At 46.9% G+C, this 19,799-nt stretch overlaps 1 protein-coding gene across 1 annotated transcript in view; it reads right to left on the bottom strand.

Moving 5' to 3' along the window:
• Positions 1-384: 384 nt before the first annotated feature.
• The window catches only part of ALG9 (ALG9 alpha-1,2-mannosyltransferase), a 56,247-nt gene continuing 36,832 nt past the window's right edge, over positions 385-19,799 (bottom strand). The window contains exon 15 of the mRNA XM_069788000.1: positions 385-1,471. Coding sequence (XP_069644101.1) covers positions 1,276-1,471 — 196 coding nt within the window. The 3' untranslated portion in view covers positions 385-1,275. The remainder of the gene's footprint in view (positions 1,472-19,799) is intronic.

The following is a 19,799-nucleotide window of genomic DNA, read 5'->3' as shown; positions in this document are numbered from 1 at the left end:
CCTGCTCCAGCGTGGGGTCCCACCCACGGGAGACAGTCCTCCACAAACTTCTCCAATGTGGGCCATTCCCACAGGCTGCAGTTCTTCACGAACTGCTCCAGCATGGGTCCTTTCCACGGTGTGCAGTCCTTCAGGAGCACACTGCTCCAGCGTGGGTCTCCCACGGGGTCACAAGTCCTGCCAGAAAACCTGCTCCGTGGGCTCCTCTCTCCACAGATCCGCAGGTCCTGCCAGGAGCCTGCTCCAGTGCGGGGTTCCCACGGGGTCACAGCCTCCTTCGGGAACCCACCTGCTCCGGTGTCGGGTCCTCCACAGGCTGCAGGTGGATATCTGCTCCACCGTGGACCTCCCTGGGCTGCAGGGGGACAGCCTGCCTCACCAGGGTCTTCCCAACAGGCTGCAGGGGAATCTTCGCTCCGACGCCTGGAACATCTCCTCCCCCTCCTTCTTCACTGACCTTGGTGTCCGCAGGCTTGTTTCTCTTACATGTTCTCACTCCTCTCTCCGGTGGCTGTTTCTCACTCGTCACAACTTTTTTTCCTTCTTAAAAATGTTATCACAGAGGTGTTACCACTATCGCTGATTGGCTCGGCCTTGGCCGGCGGCGGGTCCGTCTTAGAGCCGGCTGGTATGGGCTCTCTCGAACACAGGGGAAGCTTCCAGCAACTTCTTACAGAAGCCACCCCTGTAACCTCCCCCCCGCTACCAAAACCTTGCCACACAAAACCAATACACTCTGCATGGTCTGGCTGCTGCACGCCTGCAACAATTCACATGTCCTAGTGGTGTTCTTGGTGCAAAAGCCACTGGGGTGAGGCTGACATGATCCAATCAGTTTTTGCAAGCACAAAGGAGAGCTCCAGGAAGAGACAACGTAAGGCACGTAAAAAGCTCTTTCTTATTACCAAGTGCCGTAGTTTGTGGAGAGCATCCCTCAGAGTGTGATGCTGGTATCTAGAGTTTGGTTCATAAAATAGAAAAAAGCCAGGACGTTGCCCTCACAGGCACTGTTTCTGTGCAAAGGCCTTCCCATAACCAGCAAGGACCCCAGGATCTGGGTTATGCTGGGTTTCACACAATAGCTCAGAACACGCTCCCCTAGCTCTCCAGAAACACAGCTTTTTTTGTGGAGTGAAGACAGCATGTGAGGGGTTATTGGGCTAGTGCACCAATTCAGGCTGTATCTAAACAGAAAGAAAAATGGCCAAAACATTTCTTAAGAGGAGAGGCAGCTGATGGCCAGTAGCATCTGATCTCCTGCTGCCAACAGGCAATTCAAGCACCCAGGGTGTTTGGAGCCAGGATCAGCCGCTGCATTTTGTTTTCAGTAGTGCCCTTCTCCCTGTTTTTAAAGTAGGTCTCAGTCACAAGGCAGGTGAGGCTAAAGGGTTTGCTGGGAGGGATTTGTTCTGTCAGAGGGGATTTTGGAGACAGTACTACAAAGTCTGCAGTCTCAAAGGACAGAAATTCTCTGCAAAGTAAAAAAAAATTTTTTTTTTGAAACAGAAAGTAACACTCCATATTTGAGAATAAAAGAAAATATCCAAAACCTCAACAGAATGGTTTTAAAAATATAACTGGGAACAATCTGACTTTTCTAACCAGATTGTGAGGATAAGGCCCTACTGACAAGCTTAGCTCCAGGCACCAAGGGTATTTCCAAGGTCACACAAAAATACCCAACAAGTGAGACGGTGTGTAAATTTAGCAGAGTCACATATTCCTCACTGCTGCATGGCACTTTAATCTGGCTTAGCTACACATTTCCGAGGGTTTCCCTGGAGAAGGTCCACCAATCCCCCCATTTATTCACTAACCAAGGTGAATGTTAGACAAAGGCAGGGAGAAACACGTGCTTTGCCATACTGGCTCTGAAACTGATAGAGTTCTGTGGGCCTACAGCTGAGGACTTGAAGGATGAACTTGTCAGTTCCCAACAGAGAGAAACTGCTGCTAGCTAAAGGGCAAATCACTTTCTCGGGATTTCTGGAAAGCTACGGTACCCAATGCTGAATGGCTCACCTGGGAATTATCCTGTAACTCCAACTTTTCATGGGTGTACAGGTGATACCTTTAGCTTCCTGTACAACTGTTCCCTCTCTGCAGTGGTCTGAAACATTGACCTGCCTACAGGGGAGTTGCTGGAGTTAATATAGTCATGCCTGAAAGACTGTTTCTTAGACAATACAGACAGGAACAAAGCACCAGCTGGAACAGGGAAGAGCAACCCAAAAGGATAAGCCCCATAAAACACATTTTCCAGCTCTGGAAAGCAAGTTCCCTGCCTGCTCTGCCTGTAGGCAGAGAGAAGCTTAAAATTTCTCAGCCGTGGGTAATTTCATTTTAAAAAGCTGTTTGTAAGAAATGTCCACTCCCATCACACCATCTGCTTTAACACCAGACCCTTCACCAAGCACTTGCTCTGTGAATGACATCACTGCCCAATAGCAGAGTCAACTACATGTAGACAAGGTAGCCTCTAAAATAAACAAGTCTGGTTTCTCTTTTCATGTTGAAGGTCTTGTATTTGTTGTACCTTCCAGGAAACAATCAGTTAGTGGCTATTAAGTTTATTCATCTAACTCAAGTGATCACAGCAGCTTAAATACACTCCTTTAGAGGCAGAACAAAAGCGCAGGTCCTCAGCAGTGGAGCTCTGGTTCCACTGAAGTCAGGCAAAGTTCTAATTTCACTTCAATGTTCAAAGATTTCACCCTTTGTCTTTAGGGAAGTGCACACTTTGGAAGTGGGGCTGTTTTGAGAGCACTTGCCATTTTGTCCCATCCCCGGAAAGGAAGGAGCATAAAAACATTTTGTCTTTACTGTTGCTCAGTAAACCAAAGGCAAAAACAAGAGAACTGAAGCAAATTAGCACAGGGTTGTTCGCAGCTTTCACTAAGGTAGCTGTCTCAGAGACAGGTGAAGAGTCCCATAGCAGGGATTCAGGTAAACATTTCCCTTCTTACACACAGTAGGTTGTGGGATGCAAGGGCAGTTTTCTGAGGAGCCTTTCATATAAAACCAAAGAGCTTCCATGAAAAATCTGGAATTCCACCAAAATCAAAGCTCTTGAACTAAGCAGATATCTGGCCTAGCACAGCTGAAGCACAGTGCTGTCATGACCATGGTTATGAACAGAAGGCAGCTTTCCAAGCCCTGCCACCACTACTGCTTTGGAGGGACCTCAGACATGGCTCCTCCCTGCCCTCACAATTAATCTCCTTCCTGCTCTTTTGCTGCCTTTTCTGTTTAGGCAATGCTGCTTGCATGGGGGGCTGTCTTTCATTGATGTTACTCTCTCATTCAAAGAAGTGTCTTTCAAAGCAGGTAGAAATCGTAGTGGAGATAGAGCTGCTGTCCCTTCTACATGTGTAAGCAGATCAAGATAAACACATGGGTGAGACATTTACATCAGCCTGCTGGTGTGTGCAAAACCTGCAGAGACTTCTTCCAGGCTAGGACTTTCCCAAATAGTTTTCCCTGAAAGAATGCAAGACTTGAGCATCTGCACAACAAGACTTCGTCATGTTTCCATAATAATAATAAAATAATCAACTTTTACATTTCTTTCACCAATATGAAATTAAGCATCTCCTGGTACCCCCTTAGAGACACATCTAAGGGAGGATGCACTGGAGCAAACAGAAAACCTTCAGGGAGCTCTGGGTCAGGCCCATTGTTATCAGGGCACCATGGAAATCACATTTTGGCTGGTTCAGTCTGGTCCTTCATGCCATTAGATTCCCCAGGAATGAGCTCATGGTTTCTTATAAATTCACACATCAATGTTTAAATCAAATTTTGGCAGCTGCTTTGCAAGGGAAGGGGGAAACCACACAAGTCATACACTCTCCCTTGCTTGCTTGCTTGCCTAACCCTTCAGAATATCATTTTTTACTATAAAAAGCTGAACTTTTACAAGCCAGGAGAACATCGGAGGGGGCCCAGCAACACATTTTCTGTGTTACTTTGTGGATTGTGAGTACTGAACATACCAGCATTTACTTAAAACAGGGAGTCCGTTTGCGCAGCCTTTCTCCTTGGTTACTTTCCTGACCAAAAGGCTGCTGTTTGGTAATAGTTATTGCTACAGTAAAACACCAACAAAACTCCAACAACAATAACACAACCAGAATCTCTGCTGAACTCAGGAGCTGGTCCCAAGCCAAATGCATTATTATAAAAGGTCTCTAAAGACGCTTTTCAGGTGGTTTTTGGGAGCCCAGCAGTTCAAGAAATACCTTTCCTGTAGAGAGAAGCTGTTCTGACCCTGGAGACCCTGTGCTGAAACCCAGGGCATGTTTGCAATTGCAGGGAGGTAAAAGCCAATTTCCTCCAACCTGCTTAGTAGTACAGGCTTACCTGTTTCCCCAGCATAGGATGTTGGAGTTGAAGCCTTCACCTGATGAACTTGGCATCTGGGGATCTCTCGGTCTTAGGACCTGATGACTGACAATACAGGATTGTACCAGCAAATTACAGCTGGCAAGGGAAAATAGCTGCAGCAGCCTGGGGCCCAGCAGCTCTGCTGCAATGTTACAGCTGCATGTTTACGCCATAGGAGTACTCAGCTGCCCCACCAAAGCCTCTGCTCCCCCAGGTGCTGTGCAAAAAAAGCATTACAAGGGTGTCCTTAATAAAAGGGCAGAGGAGCTCAGTTTTCCAGCAACTCCTGTCCCTCCAGAAGGTGTGGTGCTCAGTCATTCACAAATCATTGATGCTGGCACACAGGCAAATACATGTGTCTTCCTTATATATTTTTGCATCTAGGAAATAGATTGCAGCATCTACGATTGTCTCCTTCTAAAAAGACTTTAGAGATGCCAACTTTTAGAGGCAATCAGCAATATGAAAACATGGAGAAAACTGGAGCCTTGTATGGGGACCCAGCAGCCCAAAGAAAGTAGGGAGCAGCATTACAGAGCAGCAGGGAATTTTTCCTGTAGTCCTGCTTCCTTGACTGCAGCAACCACCTGAAGTCCGTCTTCCCCCAGGGGTACTTAACCTTCTGCAGTCAGTAAATCATCTCCCATGCAAGCAGTGTTCAATCTCCTTGCTGCCACTGTTTTGTAAGGCAGGATGTTGCATTCAACAGGACATGGCACAGCCTCATCCAAGAAAGCTCCAGGCTGGGACTCAGGAGACATGCACTTAATTTCTCAACTTTGCCACTATGCTTGCTGGAGACTGTGGCATTTTGTGGCTCAGCTTCCCTCCCAAAGACAGTAAAAAAACTCTCTTCGCATTGCTTTCCTGACCTGTCCTCCCCTCTGGATTAGGCAATTACCTACTTCTTTTATCAGTAACAAGTTTTTAAGTATCTGGGGGAGCCTGACTGCTAAAGTAAGCACCTAGCTGAAAGCTGCTAATCTGCAGTCTCCTGTGCTGTATCTCATATAAAGTGCACTTCTGGCCAAGATCCCAGAGGTAGGAGGTGCCAGGAGCTCTCAATAGGTACATGCCAGCATTCAGAGAGCACATACCATACACACAAGGCCCCGTTCCATTTACTGTAGTTTGGCCCCATCTGAGCTGTATTTTCCTGGTGACGTTGAACTACCAGATGCCTCCCCTCCAGCCAGCATGCTGGAAACCACCTTTGAAAAGGAGCTAGTGCTATAAACTGAAACTCTACTTTCCAGCCGACAGTGCAAAGAGCTTTACAAACACGAACAAATTCTATTTTAACCTTCCTTGCAAAGAAAGCATTTGCTCCATTTGGCAACCTGAATTCACACAGCCTGAATAAAGCACCCATTGCATCAAAGATTTTCCACATTTACGAACCAGATTCTTACTAATCTCCTCTACTCATCACTCCACCTTTACTGTCTTGTTTCACTTTTGAAGACATGTTTCATTAAGGACCAGGTCTGACATGTTACTCAGAGTGCATAGCACCTAATTCCATGAGTATGTCCTAGACACTATGAGCAAAGAGGCTCTAAGACAACCTTTTGTGTCCACAGTGCCCTGTTATGGGGTCATCCTGCCTTTCTGTTTGTGAAGACACCTAGTGTACTTACAGAAAGACACCATCATGAAAGCCAGGCACTTCCCAGCAAGCTAACTAGGCTCCAGCCACTGAGTTCACACATTAAGACCAACAGTGGTCTAGGCAGGGTTTTACTCCCTAGACACTGCTGTAATTAAACAGAGGAGCTGGTCCCTCCTCAAGAATATCAGTCAAGTCCTACAGAATTATATGGCAACCTTTGTCATCTACAATTAAATATTAATAAATATTATTAGTTTTTAATTATAGCATCTACACATACTTAAATCCACTGTTACTTATATCTACTCATAATTGCTCATTAATCACACACCAAGTCAACCCAGCATCACCTGAAAAATTCCACTTAAGCTTTATAAATTATCATCAGTCAAAGGAATGTAACCATCCAAAAGTCTCCCTTCAAGAAAAACGTGCCACAGCATTTCTTAAGTTATTACCTAACACTATACACCTGTAAGAGGTGGAGAATCCCTCTCCCTCCAACCAAACTAATCTGCCCATGTTGCCAGGGAAGCAGGCACTGGAAGCTGATTTTCTAGCTTGTGAAATTGCTCCCAGTGCTGTGGTATACAAGCTCTCTGGAATAAAGCAGTCAAAGCAACAGAAGTTGTGCAAGAGGAGAACTGTGTACTCCACAGCTGCACGAACAATGCCTATTTCACTTTGCCCCATAGCTGCTGCAAATGGTCCTTATTGCGTTCCTAAAATTCAGTCTAATTGGGGCTTTAATACTCTGATAGGTTGTCGTGGTTTAACCCCAGCCAGCAACTAAGCACCACGCAGCCGCTCACTCACTCCCCCCCCATCCAGTGGGATGGGGGAGAAAATCAGGAAAAGAAGTAAAACTCCTGGGTTGAGATAAGAACGATTTAATAGAACAGAAAAGAAGAGACTAATAATGATAATGATAACACTAATAAAATGACAACAGTAGTAATAAAAGGATTGAAATGTACAAATGATGCACAGGGCAATCGCTCACCACCCGCCGACCGACACCCAGCCAGTCCCCAAGCGGCGAAAAACCCTGCCCCCCCACTTCCCAGTTCCTAAACTAGATGGGACGTCACATGGTATGGAATACACTGTTGGCCAGTTTGGGTCAGGTGCCCTGGCTGGGCATGAGAAGCTGAAAAATCCTTGACTGTAGTCTAAACACTACTGAGCAACAACTGAAAACATCAGTGTTATCAACATTCTTCACATACTGAACTCAAAACATAGCACTGTACCAGCTACTAGGAAGACAGCTAACTACATCCCAGATGAAACCAGGACATAGGTTTAGGGAAACGCATTCCCAGTTGCTTTAATACTCTGATAGGTTTAGGAAAACACATTCCCAGTTGCACGACTGAAAGACAAAATCACGACAACCTCTCTTTGGGGCTGGATGAGTTTTAATCCCCTCCCTCCCCTGCAAGGGTATAAATAGTACCTGAAAAGGTTCCATGATTTTCCACACAGTTTCTAGGACTCTCTTCAAGGCTTCCCAGGATTTTTTCTCCCCACTCTCCAACCTGTGTGGCTTGTACTTTTGACTCCATCAGCAAGGGGTAAGAATTTATGAAACTGATTTTGAATAAACCTCTCAAAATAGTTAAAAGTGCAAAGGACAGAAGGGAAGAACAGAAGCCAACCAAACTAAAATTAATATGATTTGAACAAATAATTACCAACAAGAGACATGAATCCAGCTGGTACCAAAAGGTACCAGCAAGTGAATGCCTTTTTTATGAATAATTTCTACTTTCACAGTTCTGAGGCAGAGCCATCCCACAACTGTTAGCCCCACACAGAAACAGGACTAAGGCACAGTCGTCCTGAGCTCACTCTCTGAGACCAGAGACTGCAGTTGGGACAGACAATGAGACTGGCCAAAGGACAAGGAGCCCTACTAGTTAGCACAACACCACTGGACAGGTTTTTTGACCCTACAGCATAGTGGAGTTTGGAGGACAGAATGGGAGGTAACTGATGCACTGAAGCGACTTTGTAGAGGACTTTCTGGGGAGTCCATTGGAGCTGCAATGACCAGGGAGGCTTTCATACTCAATCAGAAGGAAGAATACCATTGCTACTGTACATCCAGACAGATGGGAGGTGATGGTGTGGACTTACACTTACAACCTATCACAGGAGGAAAGTTTTATGTTGAACTCTAGACCTGAGTGAGTTCAGTGCCTTTAGTCACAAGCCAGGGGTTTGTATCTAGCCACCAACACAAACATAATACACACCAGTGAGATATGGTTTTGAGAACTGTCCAGGGCATCCTTTTCCTCTCTCACTAAAACTCTTTCCGGTCTTGTCTACCTGGACTTTTAAACAAAGATAAACTAGTGCAAATCACCCTTCAAACCAATGTGGAGTTCTCCTGCATGCAAGAGCTTTAAATCTTCTCCATCAAGCTAACTACCCCATGGTTACAAATCTCAGGGGAGACAAGCACTTGGAAACAGGCTCACTCAGTGAGGAGTTGCAAAGCATGAGGGACCAGTGGGGGGGTATTTTTTTTGGCTTCAGCTCCAGGGGCATAAAGATAGATTTCACTTGGCTAAGTTGCAGAATGCAATTAAGGACCATGCTGCTTTCCCCTACTAGTGGAGGAGAAAAGTTTCTTACTGGAGCCAAATAACTTTGACAAACTAAACAATTTGCACAGTGAAGATATTCAAGCTTCTTGTTAGTGAACCAGAAAGGCAACAGCAAGCGCACTGAAAGGTAGGGCAGCAAATGTAATTCCTCTCTTTAAAAAATGCTTGGGCATTATAGGAAATTGCAGTAATAAGGAAATTAAGTGTCACAATAATTGAACATAGAGGACTGCTAGACCAAGGACTTGCAGTGACAAAGCTCCAGCTAGTGTTACACACAAGTTATATCCAAGTGGTGCATACACAAAAAATCCATTAAGACAGGGTTTGGCCAAGGTTTTCTATCAGGACTTCCAAAAAAGCTATCGCTAGGGAGCATCCTTGTTACTTTTACACTGCAAGTAAGTAATGCAAGTGTGGACTGTCATCACCAGAGCCCAACTTAGCATGATTACAGTACACATGCAAAGGATTTGATGGCATAGAAAAATGCAGCCAGAACTGACCCCTCCAGTGCATGTGCTGAGCTCGCTATTCCAGAACTGTCCTAACCACTCTGCCTCAGCAAACTACAGGTGCAACACTTTGCTAACTTGATATATGTTTTCTGTATGGGAGCTGGCTTACATGCCAATTGCCAGAAACATGGTATCAGAGTGGAAATCTGTCTGCACTGATCTGTTCAGACATGTTCAAAGGAGTTTTTCTTAATTTAGGGCATCTCTGCTCCCTTTCTATACTGGGAAGGGATAGATACATGGTTATCTGAAAGTCCAAAGACTTGTCACTTTCTTTGGGAAAGCATTAACACACAAACAGTTTTAATAAATGTCATTTAAAAACATTTGTGCCCTGGGGTTTTGAAGAGGAATGCTCCAGTATCCTGCCGAGAACAGGTCTGCATGGGAGAATTATGGATCTGTGGCACAAATCCATATACATGATTTATCACCATATACAAGTTATACATCCTTTCAATGCCATGTATCCTTCCATCTAGCAAATACAAAATCATTCTAAGACTACAGATCAAAACCATGCTATAATTCTTAGGGCAAGGGGGAGATGGAAGAGGAGTGCCAGCTTAATTTCTATCAGTCTAAGGTGGAACTATCTTCATAACTCTTGCCTTGGCTGAACTGAACTCAGCAAAAGGCCTGAGGCACAAGCCACCTGCACACCAGCATCACTGTACTGAAGGACAGAGGAGACAGGGCTTTCCTGATGCCCCTGACACAGGCTGACCCCTCATACTCAGCAGGGTGATAGTGTCTCACTTTTTATTACGTGTTCAGTCATCATTTCAGGGTGCTGCCTTGGACATGCAGGGGAACACTAGGGCTGCAGCCCCAGCATGCAGTGATACAGCACAAAAAGGAAGACAGGAAACTGGGGAGATGGGAATTGCCAAAACCAGATCTGGGATGCCTCTCTCCTGATAACAGAGGATGCAAATAAACTCCACTGAAGTCAACAGGAGTTTTCTCATGGATTTTAGTGGAAGCAAGATTTCACCTTGGGATTGAAATGATCCTGTGGCTTTCTCTTCCCAAACTCCAGCCTTTCTTGAAGCAGATGGGCTGAAACACACTCCACACTCAGAACAGAAAATGAAAACATGACCCGGCAATCATTGGAAGGCTCGCACAACCTTGTCTTTTATGAACGCCCACATGTCATTGCTACACAAACAAGAGCTGCCAGTGTGGGAGACTTTGGGGCGATATTCCAGCAAGACAGGAGAAACAAATACCAAAACAAGAGAGCAACAGCATTTTAACAGCTTGCCTAGAAGAGTAAATATTGACTAGTTAACTGGAAAAAGCCAGCTCATCCTCCTTTTTAGTGAGGGCAGTCCTGGCACAGAGGAGAAGCCCTCACAAGTTAGCAAGCACACTGGGCTTACAAAACACTACAAGGAAGTTTCTTAGCAAATATTTCTGGGAGGTGGCACTGGACAGCTGATCTGCACAATGGCTCTGTTCATGAACAAAGGAATCCCAGAGCCTGTCTGCAGCCTCTAGAGAGTAAGCTAAAAACATAAAAGGAATTCACATGACACCAAGGGTAAGCAGGATTGGGTTGTCTGCACACCTCCCTGTCCCAGCTGAGGAGGATGGCCATGGAGTTAGGACAGATTCCCAGAAACATCAAGTGCTCCAGCAGAGCAGGAAACTAAACCCAGCTCCTCCTGGACAGATGTTGGACACTGGTCTGCCCTCTTTTGTCAAGGAGTCCTTTCAAGAGGTTGAACGACTCAGCTGTTGCCTGCACCAGCTTTCCTTAGCAGTATTTGCTGTCCAAGCACCATCAGCATTTCAGTCAGCTGATGGAGAACTGGCCAAAGCTATTTAGGGCATGAAGACCAAGCACAAAAGCACATCAACAATTTTCATCACCCCACTGTTAGGTACAAAGTCCACAGAAATGCATCTGTGAACTCACCAGTAAAAAACACTACAATTCACAGTCCTCATGCACAGTCCTTTACTAGTGTAATTGGAGTGCCCTACATGGTGACTACCAGACAGTCAAAGTAAAAGAAGGCTTTTGGGAGTTGTAACACAGCTCTAGAGTCATCTGACTCTCACAGACATCACAGCCACTCTCACAATGAAAGCTCAGACACATACACACTGCTATTCCTGTAAATCATTAATGCAGCAGGCATGTTAGACCATAACTGACATTTAAGAGGAAGTCCCATTAAGCCCGAGGCTGTTGGCAAGCTCCCTGTAATCTTTTCTTTCCCTGTGTTTAGGAGAAAACACCTTCCTGCCTGAACACCATGGAATATATGCCGTAGCCAAAATTCCAGGGACTTTTTATGATGTCAAAAAAAAAAAAGTCCTACACTTAGAAGTTCTGCCTTGTTCTCCACATTCTCACAAAATGTAGAAATCAGACCACCCATTTCTTCTCTGCCTAAGTTACTACTATTCCCTCTCACCTGTCTGTGGCCAAAAAAGTGGATGAGGATTGCATCTATTCCTTCACAATGACTCCGATCTCCAGGCCTGCTAGTGCTAGTGAAGACAAGTACAGCCTTGCATTCTGCACCAGCTCCCACATGAGGCCAACTATTCATTTTGGACTGCCAGAAAGATAATATATTTGTTAGCAAATTCTGCAAGATAGAGGACAGGGAGCCTAATTGAAAGGAAGCAATTCATCATTAGTTTTCCTTACAGACATGGATTATCTATCAATAAGTGTCAACTCTCTAGAGAAAATGAGATCCAGAAATAATCCCAGTTAGGCGCGGAAGTTTTCTGGGTTGCTTTAAGAATGGGAGGGGACTTGCTTTGCCCAAAGGCCCTGGTTTAGCTTCTCATTTCTTGTGCACAGTAGCAAAGGGACCATCAGCAATCCCTGAGGAAGGGAGAAGGGAAAGTCTCAGCATGGTGGGGTGGCATCAAGTTTCCTCACTCCCTGCTTGTTCAGCACCTCCATCTCCCACCCTGCCTGGTTGTACTATCAATAGTGTGTGGCTTTAAACGTCTGTAGAAATCTGGAAAGCGCACCACACACTCCACAGGCAGTGGAGGAGGCTCTCCCCCAGCCAGGCAGCAGTCCAACTTGCACAGGAATTCACCATGTGCACACACATATGCTCAAAACTTTTCCACTGACTGCAAGATTTCAAGCAAGGCACTCTGCTCTCACTCAGTCCAGCACCCAGGATTTGAAGGTGAGAAGTCTGCAGCTCCCTAGCCTCATGCATGCCAGGTGCAGGCTGCGTTCAGACTGCCCCACGCAACAGGCAGCACAGTGCTTACTTACCTTGACCAACTAAGGCCAGAGATGCATTCCTGTGATGGAACAGGAGACCTGAGTGATGTTTGGTGGGATGCTCAGACACACACAAAAGCTAGCTGTATTACAACCTCACAGACAGGACCATCACAACGAAAGGACTTTACAGAAGCTACTGAAATGAGGAGGAACAGTGTGTTCCAGAAAGCTGAAGCACTGACCATAGTGCAGGAGACTACCCTAGGGATGTAAAGAGAGGGATGTTTCCCCTCTCCAGCTATGAGCACTTCTGCACCCCCTGAGGAAGGGCTGGTGCATCCTCTTCATTCAGGGTCTGGCTGCCATAAACCCACCTGAACCAACTAAACTGAAACTTCACTGCTATCATAGCAACAAGGGATACATAATTGTGGTTGCAGAGAGGGAGAACAACAGTCAGCATCACCTCCTCCTTCACATCCCTACTGAAGCAGAGAGGAGGGTGCAATGACCTGCCTGCCCAGCATGCTGGGCATAGCCTGCTGCCCACCTGTGTAGGAAGAGCCCTCCAGGCCTTGTCTCCACACAGCACCAGAGCCCAGCTGCTGGCTTGAGCCCCTCCAGGAGCATCTTGCATCCTCCTGTGATGTCTCCTCCGGCCAGAGCGCAAAGGCGCTGGAGGCCAGGAGCAGGCTATCAGAGCATAGTGGCACGGAGCTCTATTATAATTTGTCCCTCTGGAGAGAAAACACCCAGGTGTCAGCTGCTGACCTCCTCCCCCTCTCCCAGTGGGATCCCAGCAAGGTCAGCCTTGCCACGCAACTGCAAGGTTGCAGTCCTGAAACCCAAGGTCTTACCTGTAGCAAAAACCCCAATTCCCCACCCTATCCCCAAGACTTTCAGCCCAGCAGGCAGCCCTGAAGACCCTGTCTCTCCCCACTTCTGGTGGAGCACGGTGCCCTCTCCTGGGGGCCTGAGGAAGAGGCTGGAGATGCGTTTCCCATCCGGAGTGGGGTGATGAAACTCAGCAAGGTTCCCACCAGGGACCCAGTGCCTTGGGGCTGGAAGGGAGGAAGCTTAAAACAGAGATTCTCAGCTGTTAGTTGTGATCCCAATTCCTTATATGAGCTTCTGTCGGCCATGGCCTCCAAAGGCAGACCATCTTAACAGAACTGAAGAAGAATAAAGCTCTCCTTTTGCAAACTGCTGTCCCCATCTCCTAGAGCTGCCACCACTGACCACCAGCCTGCAGAGGATGCTGTATGGAAAGTAAGAAAAGCTGAAGGATCATAAAAATGCTTGGAAGCTGAGTGGAAATGAACATGTTTTCTGCGGGGCTGGTCCTCCAACTCTTTCCCTCAGATGCCTCAGCCAACATAATTCCTTCACACAAGCACACCTCTGCTTCCACATGGTTCCACCTCCTGTCCTGTCTCCCCTACAGTCTCTATGCCTTACACCACCCTCACTGTATATATCTGGCTGAAAAACTACAAATGCCTCTTCCTAATGCTACACCCTACACACATCCTCCCTTTGCTCTTTCACCTCTGCCACCCCCTCTGCTCTGCCACTCCCTGGAATTCACCAGCAAGCCTGAGGCAGAGATTTATAGCCCTGCATCACTCTCCTTCTTCATGGAAGCCATTAGTTTCTGCCTGGTACCCAGTATAACCGGCTTAGGCCAGACAGCTGTACACATTTCTCTCTAAACCTCCCTGGTGTCACTTGGTGAGTGATCCGAGCACCCCGTCTCCTTAAAGACACTACCCATTGCCTTCTACACCCATCCCTGTGTCAAAGAGGAGAGAAGTCTTCGAGTTCTCTGAACACTCCCCTGATGAAGACATATCTGCAGGCAAAGAAGATATGTAGAAAGAGGACCCCAGCAAACAGATGCACAGGTAGCCAACTGGAGACGTGCAATATTGTCTCCTCCCTCTCACCTCCTCACTGCACTAGGGATGCACCACCAGCCACTGGCTCCAGCTGTTTGCAAAGCAGGCCGCAGGGTGTGGGGAGCATGGCAACGTGCAACTGTTGTTTGCACTGCAGAGTGTACTGCCCAACCTGGTAGACAGACCTGTTTTGCCAGGCTCAGCTAGAAGAAACAGAGGTAATGCAGGGCTGCAAGGCAGTCACCTAGAGAAAGAATGAGAAATGTTTTTGAGATTTTAGCTCCCACACCAGCCCTCCCCATACCCTTAACAGCAACAGCCACTGGAGGGGAGCTGACCATTTCTTTAATCGTTTTAAAAATACCTCCTTTATCCCTTCTCCAAGCCTACGGCATGTTCTGGCTATTCTGTGCCTGCCCCAGTTTATAGAGAGAATGACACAGGGTGCAGTCTGAGCAGCTTTGGGGCTTTTATGTACAGCAGAGCATTACCTAACAAGTGTAGGTAAGAAGAGGAGCCCTGGGTTCTGACAGAAAGCTGAACCCAATTCCCTGGAGCAAATACTGCATGCACAAGATACAAAATCAGCTTTGCAAGGGAAGATAAAGCACCTTACAGCTAACAGTACTCATGCCAAACCACTGAAAGAGGCAGAGAGCGCAGCAGCACCAGCAGGCAGGAGAGTTGGGGGAATCTGTGCTGGGTAGATTTGGCATGGGGAGAAGACTGCTATTTCATTTGGATGGGAAACCTAACAGCCTTGAATGAGACAGCAGTCCTGTTAGGCCAGATGTATTCACGTTACGAGACAGCCTGTGCAGTCCAGAGGCCTGCTGCAAAGCTTGCTGAAGTCGCCATTTCCACTGACTTTTGGTAAGCCTTAAATCTGTCCCTCCTCAAACAAGGCAGAGAAAGGAAGTGCTGTCATCCTTGTTTCATGAGGCATTGGGGCTTTCTCACAGTCATGCAGGGTGTTGTTGGAGCTGAGTAGGGAACTGGACCGAGTACTTCTGCTTTAGCCACCAAAGCAGCAGGTGTGCATACCTACACACTGCAGTGACCATGGCAAGTGCTCTGCCTAGTTGCTTATCACTTGTGTTTCCCTGTCACCCTCCAAAATAGCTGGCGTTTTCCACCCTGCTGACATTGGAGCAGATGTCTCATTAGCACAGCTAGAACTTGGGAGGCTGGAAAAGCAAGGAGGATGAGCTCAGGTGGGAAGAAGCAATAATAACAGCAGGGGCAGGCAGATTCTGGAGAAGCAGAGATCCCTTTTCGTGCCAGCTTCCCTAGTGAAGATCCAGAGAGAAAATAATGGATATTTATAAGCAAACCTGTCTCTAAGGCAGCAGTTTCCAAAGTCTAATAATAGGGTTTGGACTTGTTTATTGCGTGATTCAGACAGCATTGCATAAAGCTGCTGGAAAGCTCCTGCCTGTCCCCAGAGCATATTCTCGAGAAGCTGTGAGTTAGAGGAGGGCCTGAGTCCAGCTGCAGTGGGTTCAAGCCAGTAGGGTACCAGCAGGTTCTGTCTCTTCAGAGGTGCAGTCAGAGCCAGCAGAGATGCTGGAGCAAACTGGGCTGTGCAGAAGAAGTATAAAAGCCTCCTCCCAGGGAAAGCCAACCACCCACTCCCTCTCTTGAAACAGAAAGGTAAGAAGCCAGGGAGCCTGATAATGACACCTCTTGCTTTGACCCTTTGGTTTCTCTCACACCTGCAGCAGCACTGAGCAGAGTCCAGGAACCATGGTGCAATGCACTGTGAAATGTGGGCAAGGACTGCACCTGCCTCAAATATTTTGCAGCAGTGGAAAAGAACGTCAGGGATGTGGAAAGCTACCTGTCCCAAAATCAAGGTGAAAACCCAAGTCTACAGATTGCTGCTACTATGCCTTGACCACTGGGCTGGTCTCAAACCAGACCTGGTAGCATGGGCAACTGCTTATGAATTTACCACAAAAACCACATCCAGTGGCCCCGTTGTTGTTTCTTGCTGACTCAGACACAATGTGTTGAAAGTGCAGCTTCCCCAGCCAAGTAGGAGGGGAGGATTTAAAACAGGAAAGGTCAAAACAGCTGCCTCTTTGTATGAGGGAGAAAACAGGGCTGGGCTCTGCAGCATAGGGCAGCACCTGGACAGCATGTTCTGAGGCAAAATAATTGCATTCATCAGCTCTCCACCCTGCTCTCCGCTAGACAGTCTTTCCAACCAGCCCATTTCAACAAAGGACAGAGGAAACTTCCCAGAGAATGCCTCTTCGCGCACTCCAGGCAGGACAAGTCCTACAATCTCACGCGGACTGTTAGGAACCAGAGAAGGCCAGAGCAGCCTTCTCTGTGCTGAGTGGAACACAGAGAAGCTTGTCCCTTTCTAGAAAAAGTTGTCTGAAGCCTGTTTTGTCAATCATGTTTAAACATTCACCTAGTAATTCACCTCCCAAGCAGGATTCATGGAGTTACAGGACAAGTGAGTGATAGTATTGCATGAGAACCCAGGCTGCTGGCTCTCTTGTCTAGTCTGTAGTCAGGCATCCAGTCATATGCACTTGTTTGGAGGAGACCAGGGAGTCTCTGCCTCTGCATCCAGCCTCAGACCCTGCCTCTTCACTGATCCCACAACAAAATGCACCTCTGTCCAGTCCTGGCTGCAGTTCTCCAGTCTTGCACAGCAGTTACCCTCTGGATGAAGAACGGGGCAGGAAGGCATTGGTCGAGAGTCCTGCTAGGCCATGATGCTCTCTCACTCTGCACGTCCACCCTGACCTTTTTTTGCTGCTTAGCAGACATAGCTGGAATTTGCAAAGCAGACAGATGGGGCCTCATTAGTACCTCTCCAGGCGAGCGGATAGAGACATGTGCAGTTATTCACGGGGACATGCGCTGAATCTCAGCAGGGCTGCGATAATGCTCAGGTTCTGACAGATGCTGGAGGAGAAAGAAATTCACAGCTCTTTCCTCCAGCAGTGCCGGGAGAGCTAGGAATGCAAAACTGCAGAATTTCATTACCAGGGCCTCTCTCCACTGCTAGTTTGAGCCCTTCTTACAGCAACAAAATAAAAATAGAACCTACTAACTCGATACCTTTTGTTGGATGTGAGGTGGACTCAAACACTATGATAATCCCTACTTCTGAGATTAGTACAATTAGCAAGGAAAGAGCTGTTACCAGTAAGGCCACAACTAAGAACTGTCTAAGCGTTAGGCTCACTAGAGACAAGGCAGGGGAATAGGGGAGAGGAAACAGCTGTTGTTGACACTGACCATCACTGTCCCAGCTACCAAACTTCGGTCCGGTCCCTTCGGTATCACTCAGAGGATGCAGAGTCTGCTTTGGAAATAACTCCCCCCACCAATGCAACATGGCAAGTGAAAGTACTTCCCCATCCCTATGGAGGGAAGAGTTGTCAAACAGCAGCTGCACTCTAGATACGACAGACCAGCTGCTAGCATGCCATAAATCTGTCCTAGAACAACCAGCTCCTGTGCAGACCCGCCAGTCACACCTGAAAGCTGGCCTGTGGCATTCCCAGCTAAGCCAGCCTGAAGCCTTCCCTGCCTACATGCAGCCCTCAACATTTTATTAAACTGTTACTTGTGTCCAAGGTATCTGCTCCACACACCTCAACTCCTTTGCCCCTACTTCTTCACACACACTCTCAGCTCCTGACTTATTAATGTACTTAATGTACCTATTAATGTACTTAATGAGTACATTACTTCAAATAATTTTCTTACAGAAAGAAGACAAAAAACTTTGAACAGGAAAAAGAACCTGAGTCAAGGAAACCTTAAGTACCACCTCTGTGGAGATGCAGTGTCCTTTACGTTTTCCTTTCAAAAAAGAGCAAATTTGCATTGAAGATCCTTGGAAACACGTTCGAGTCCAGGAGTGCCCTCCTCTGACATGCCCCTGAGCCCAGGCGGAGCCCTAGGTGGAGATGACCAGCTTACACATATGCCTGCCTTTGGAGCAGGTTGCAGCTGAACCTCAGGAACAGGCAGAAAAAGCAGGAGCAAAACTGCAATGGACCTTAAATCCTGCTGCAGCAGACAAGCAGGAAAAAATAGTTCTGTGGAAATCGTGACTTCCCTCAGCCTATTTCTGAGACTGTCAATCTGTCTCATTGCTGGCACTTCCTCAGGGACTCTCCACCTCAGTGCTCCTTGTTGCAGACTGGATGAGCTCAGACAAGATGAAATTTACTGGGTCCCAGTATTTCACAGCAGCACTTGTTCAACCTGCAGTGCTCTCAGTCTCAATTTAAAGGTGGAGACATACTGCCAGCAAAGAGGAGGTTAGGAATACTGTAACCCCTGTAAATTCTCCAACCAACTGCGAGTGTCTTGCGCCATCTCTCAGCTTCATGCAAGACACCTGATCTAGCCACAGTCATGACTGCAAGGCTGTGCCCATCTGTGGTTCTGTCAAGAAACCAGCTTCTGTCACCATGTCAGGCCAGACACTAGCAGCACTGCAGGAAGCCATCTAGATACCTTCTTTTCCAGAACCAGCCAGAATAATAGGAAGAGCCCTTCCTCCAAAGACAGAAAGGAGACAAAGGTGGATTGCCTACACAATCCTGATGTGCTACTCAACAGGTTTGGTCACAACACCCCTCTCTGCCCAAGGCCAACTCTAGGAAGGGAATCCCCTAGAAGGGATCTGCTGAGGCAGATCAGCAATTTGTGGTTTGACCCTTTACCCACAAGCTCACAAACCACAAGAGTTTATTTATTTTTTAATACAGACCATAAATTAGCTGCCCCAAGCGTGCCTCCTCACAATGAGATCATACATTTGCGTTAATTAGGGTCAAAGCAAAAAGAAAAGAAAAAAAAAATTGGAAGCCCTCCCTCAGGCTTGCTAACAAAACCAGAAAAGTAAACTACAAAATGCCTTTAAAAATGTTTTGTTTTGGATGCAGCTCCACCTTTTGGTGCACATCTGCATTCAAAAAGAAGATCCTTCATCCAGTTAAACCTGAGCCAGGCTGGCAATTCTTGCAGTCTCTTGCTCAGGACCAGATGCACATACTCCTTGGACTTGTACTGCTCACTCCATCAAGTCTGTTTATTTACTAGCAATCTTCTTGTTATTGATGGCTTATTCCTTCATCTCAGCACTGCACAGAGTGCAACAGTCCTGACTTGTGAATTCTGAAAAGATGAGGGGAGCCTTAGCATTTCCTATCAGAAATCTCACCTATGGCTCAGTCTTTATGATGAAAACACCATTAGCAGCAACTTCACCTTCTTATTCCCAGTGGTCTCAGCTGGGATTGATAGATTGCCTCTATGCTACAATCTGGCTGCCCCATAGCACTACCCATGACGACAATTGCGCATTAGCAGGGACTAAAGGAAGAGAGGCTCTGGCTCCTTTACCTGTTGCCAGGAAGGCTGGTTCTGTGCCAAAGACACTAGATGAGAAACAACTTGTAGGCAGACTCCATGTGTGACCTTAAATGAGTTTTTGGGTCAAGATCTTTGCAGCACTGAGACTCCCAACTTCCCCCTGAAATCAGCATTAAAATGTGATCTACTCTTGCC

The sequence above is a fragment of the Haliaeetus albicilla genome, chromosome 7, assembly GCF_947461875.1.
Source record: "Haliaeetus albicilla chromosome 7, bHalAlb1.1, whole genome shotgun sequence".
In the NCBI taxonomy this organism is placed as follows: domain Eukaryota; kingdom Metazoa; phylum Chordata; class Aves; order Accipitriformes; family Accipitridae; genus Haliaeetus; species Haliaeetus albicilla.
The sequence above is the reverse complement of the archived record's forward strand: the minus strand, read 5'-3'. Positions and strand labels throughout refer to the sequence as shown.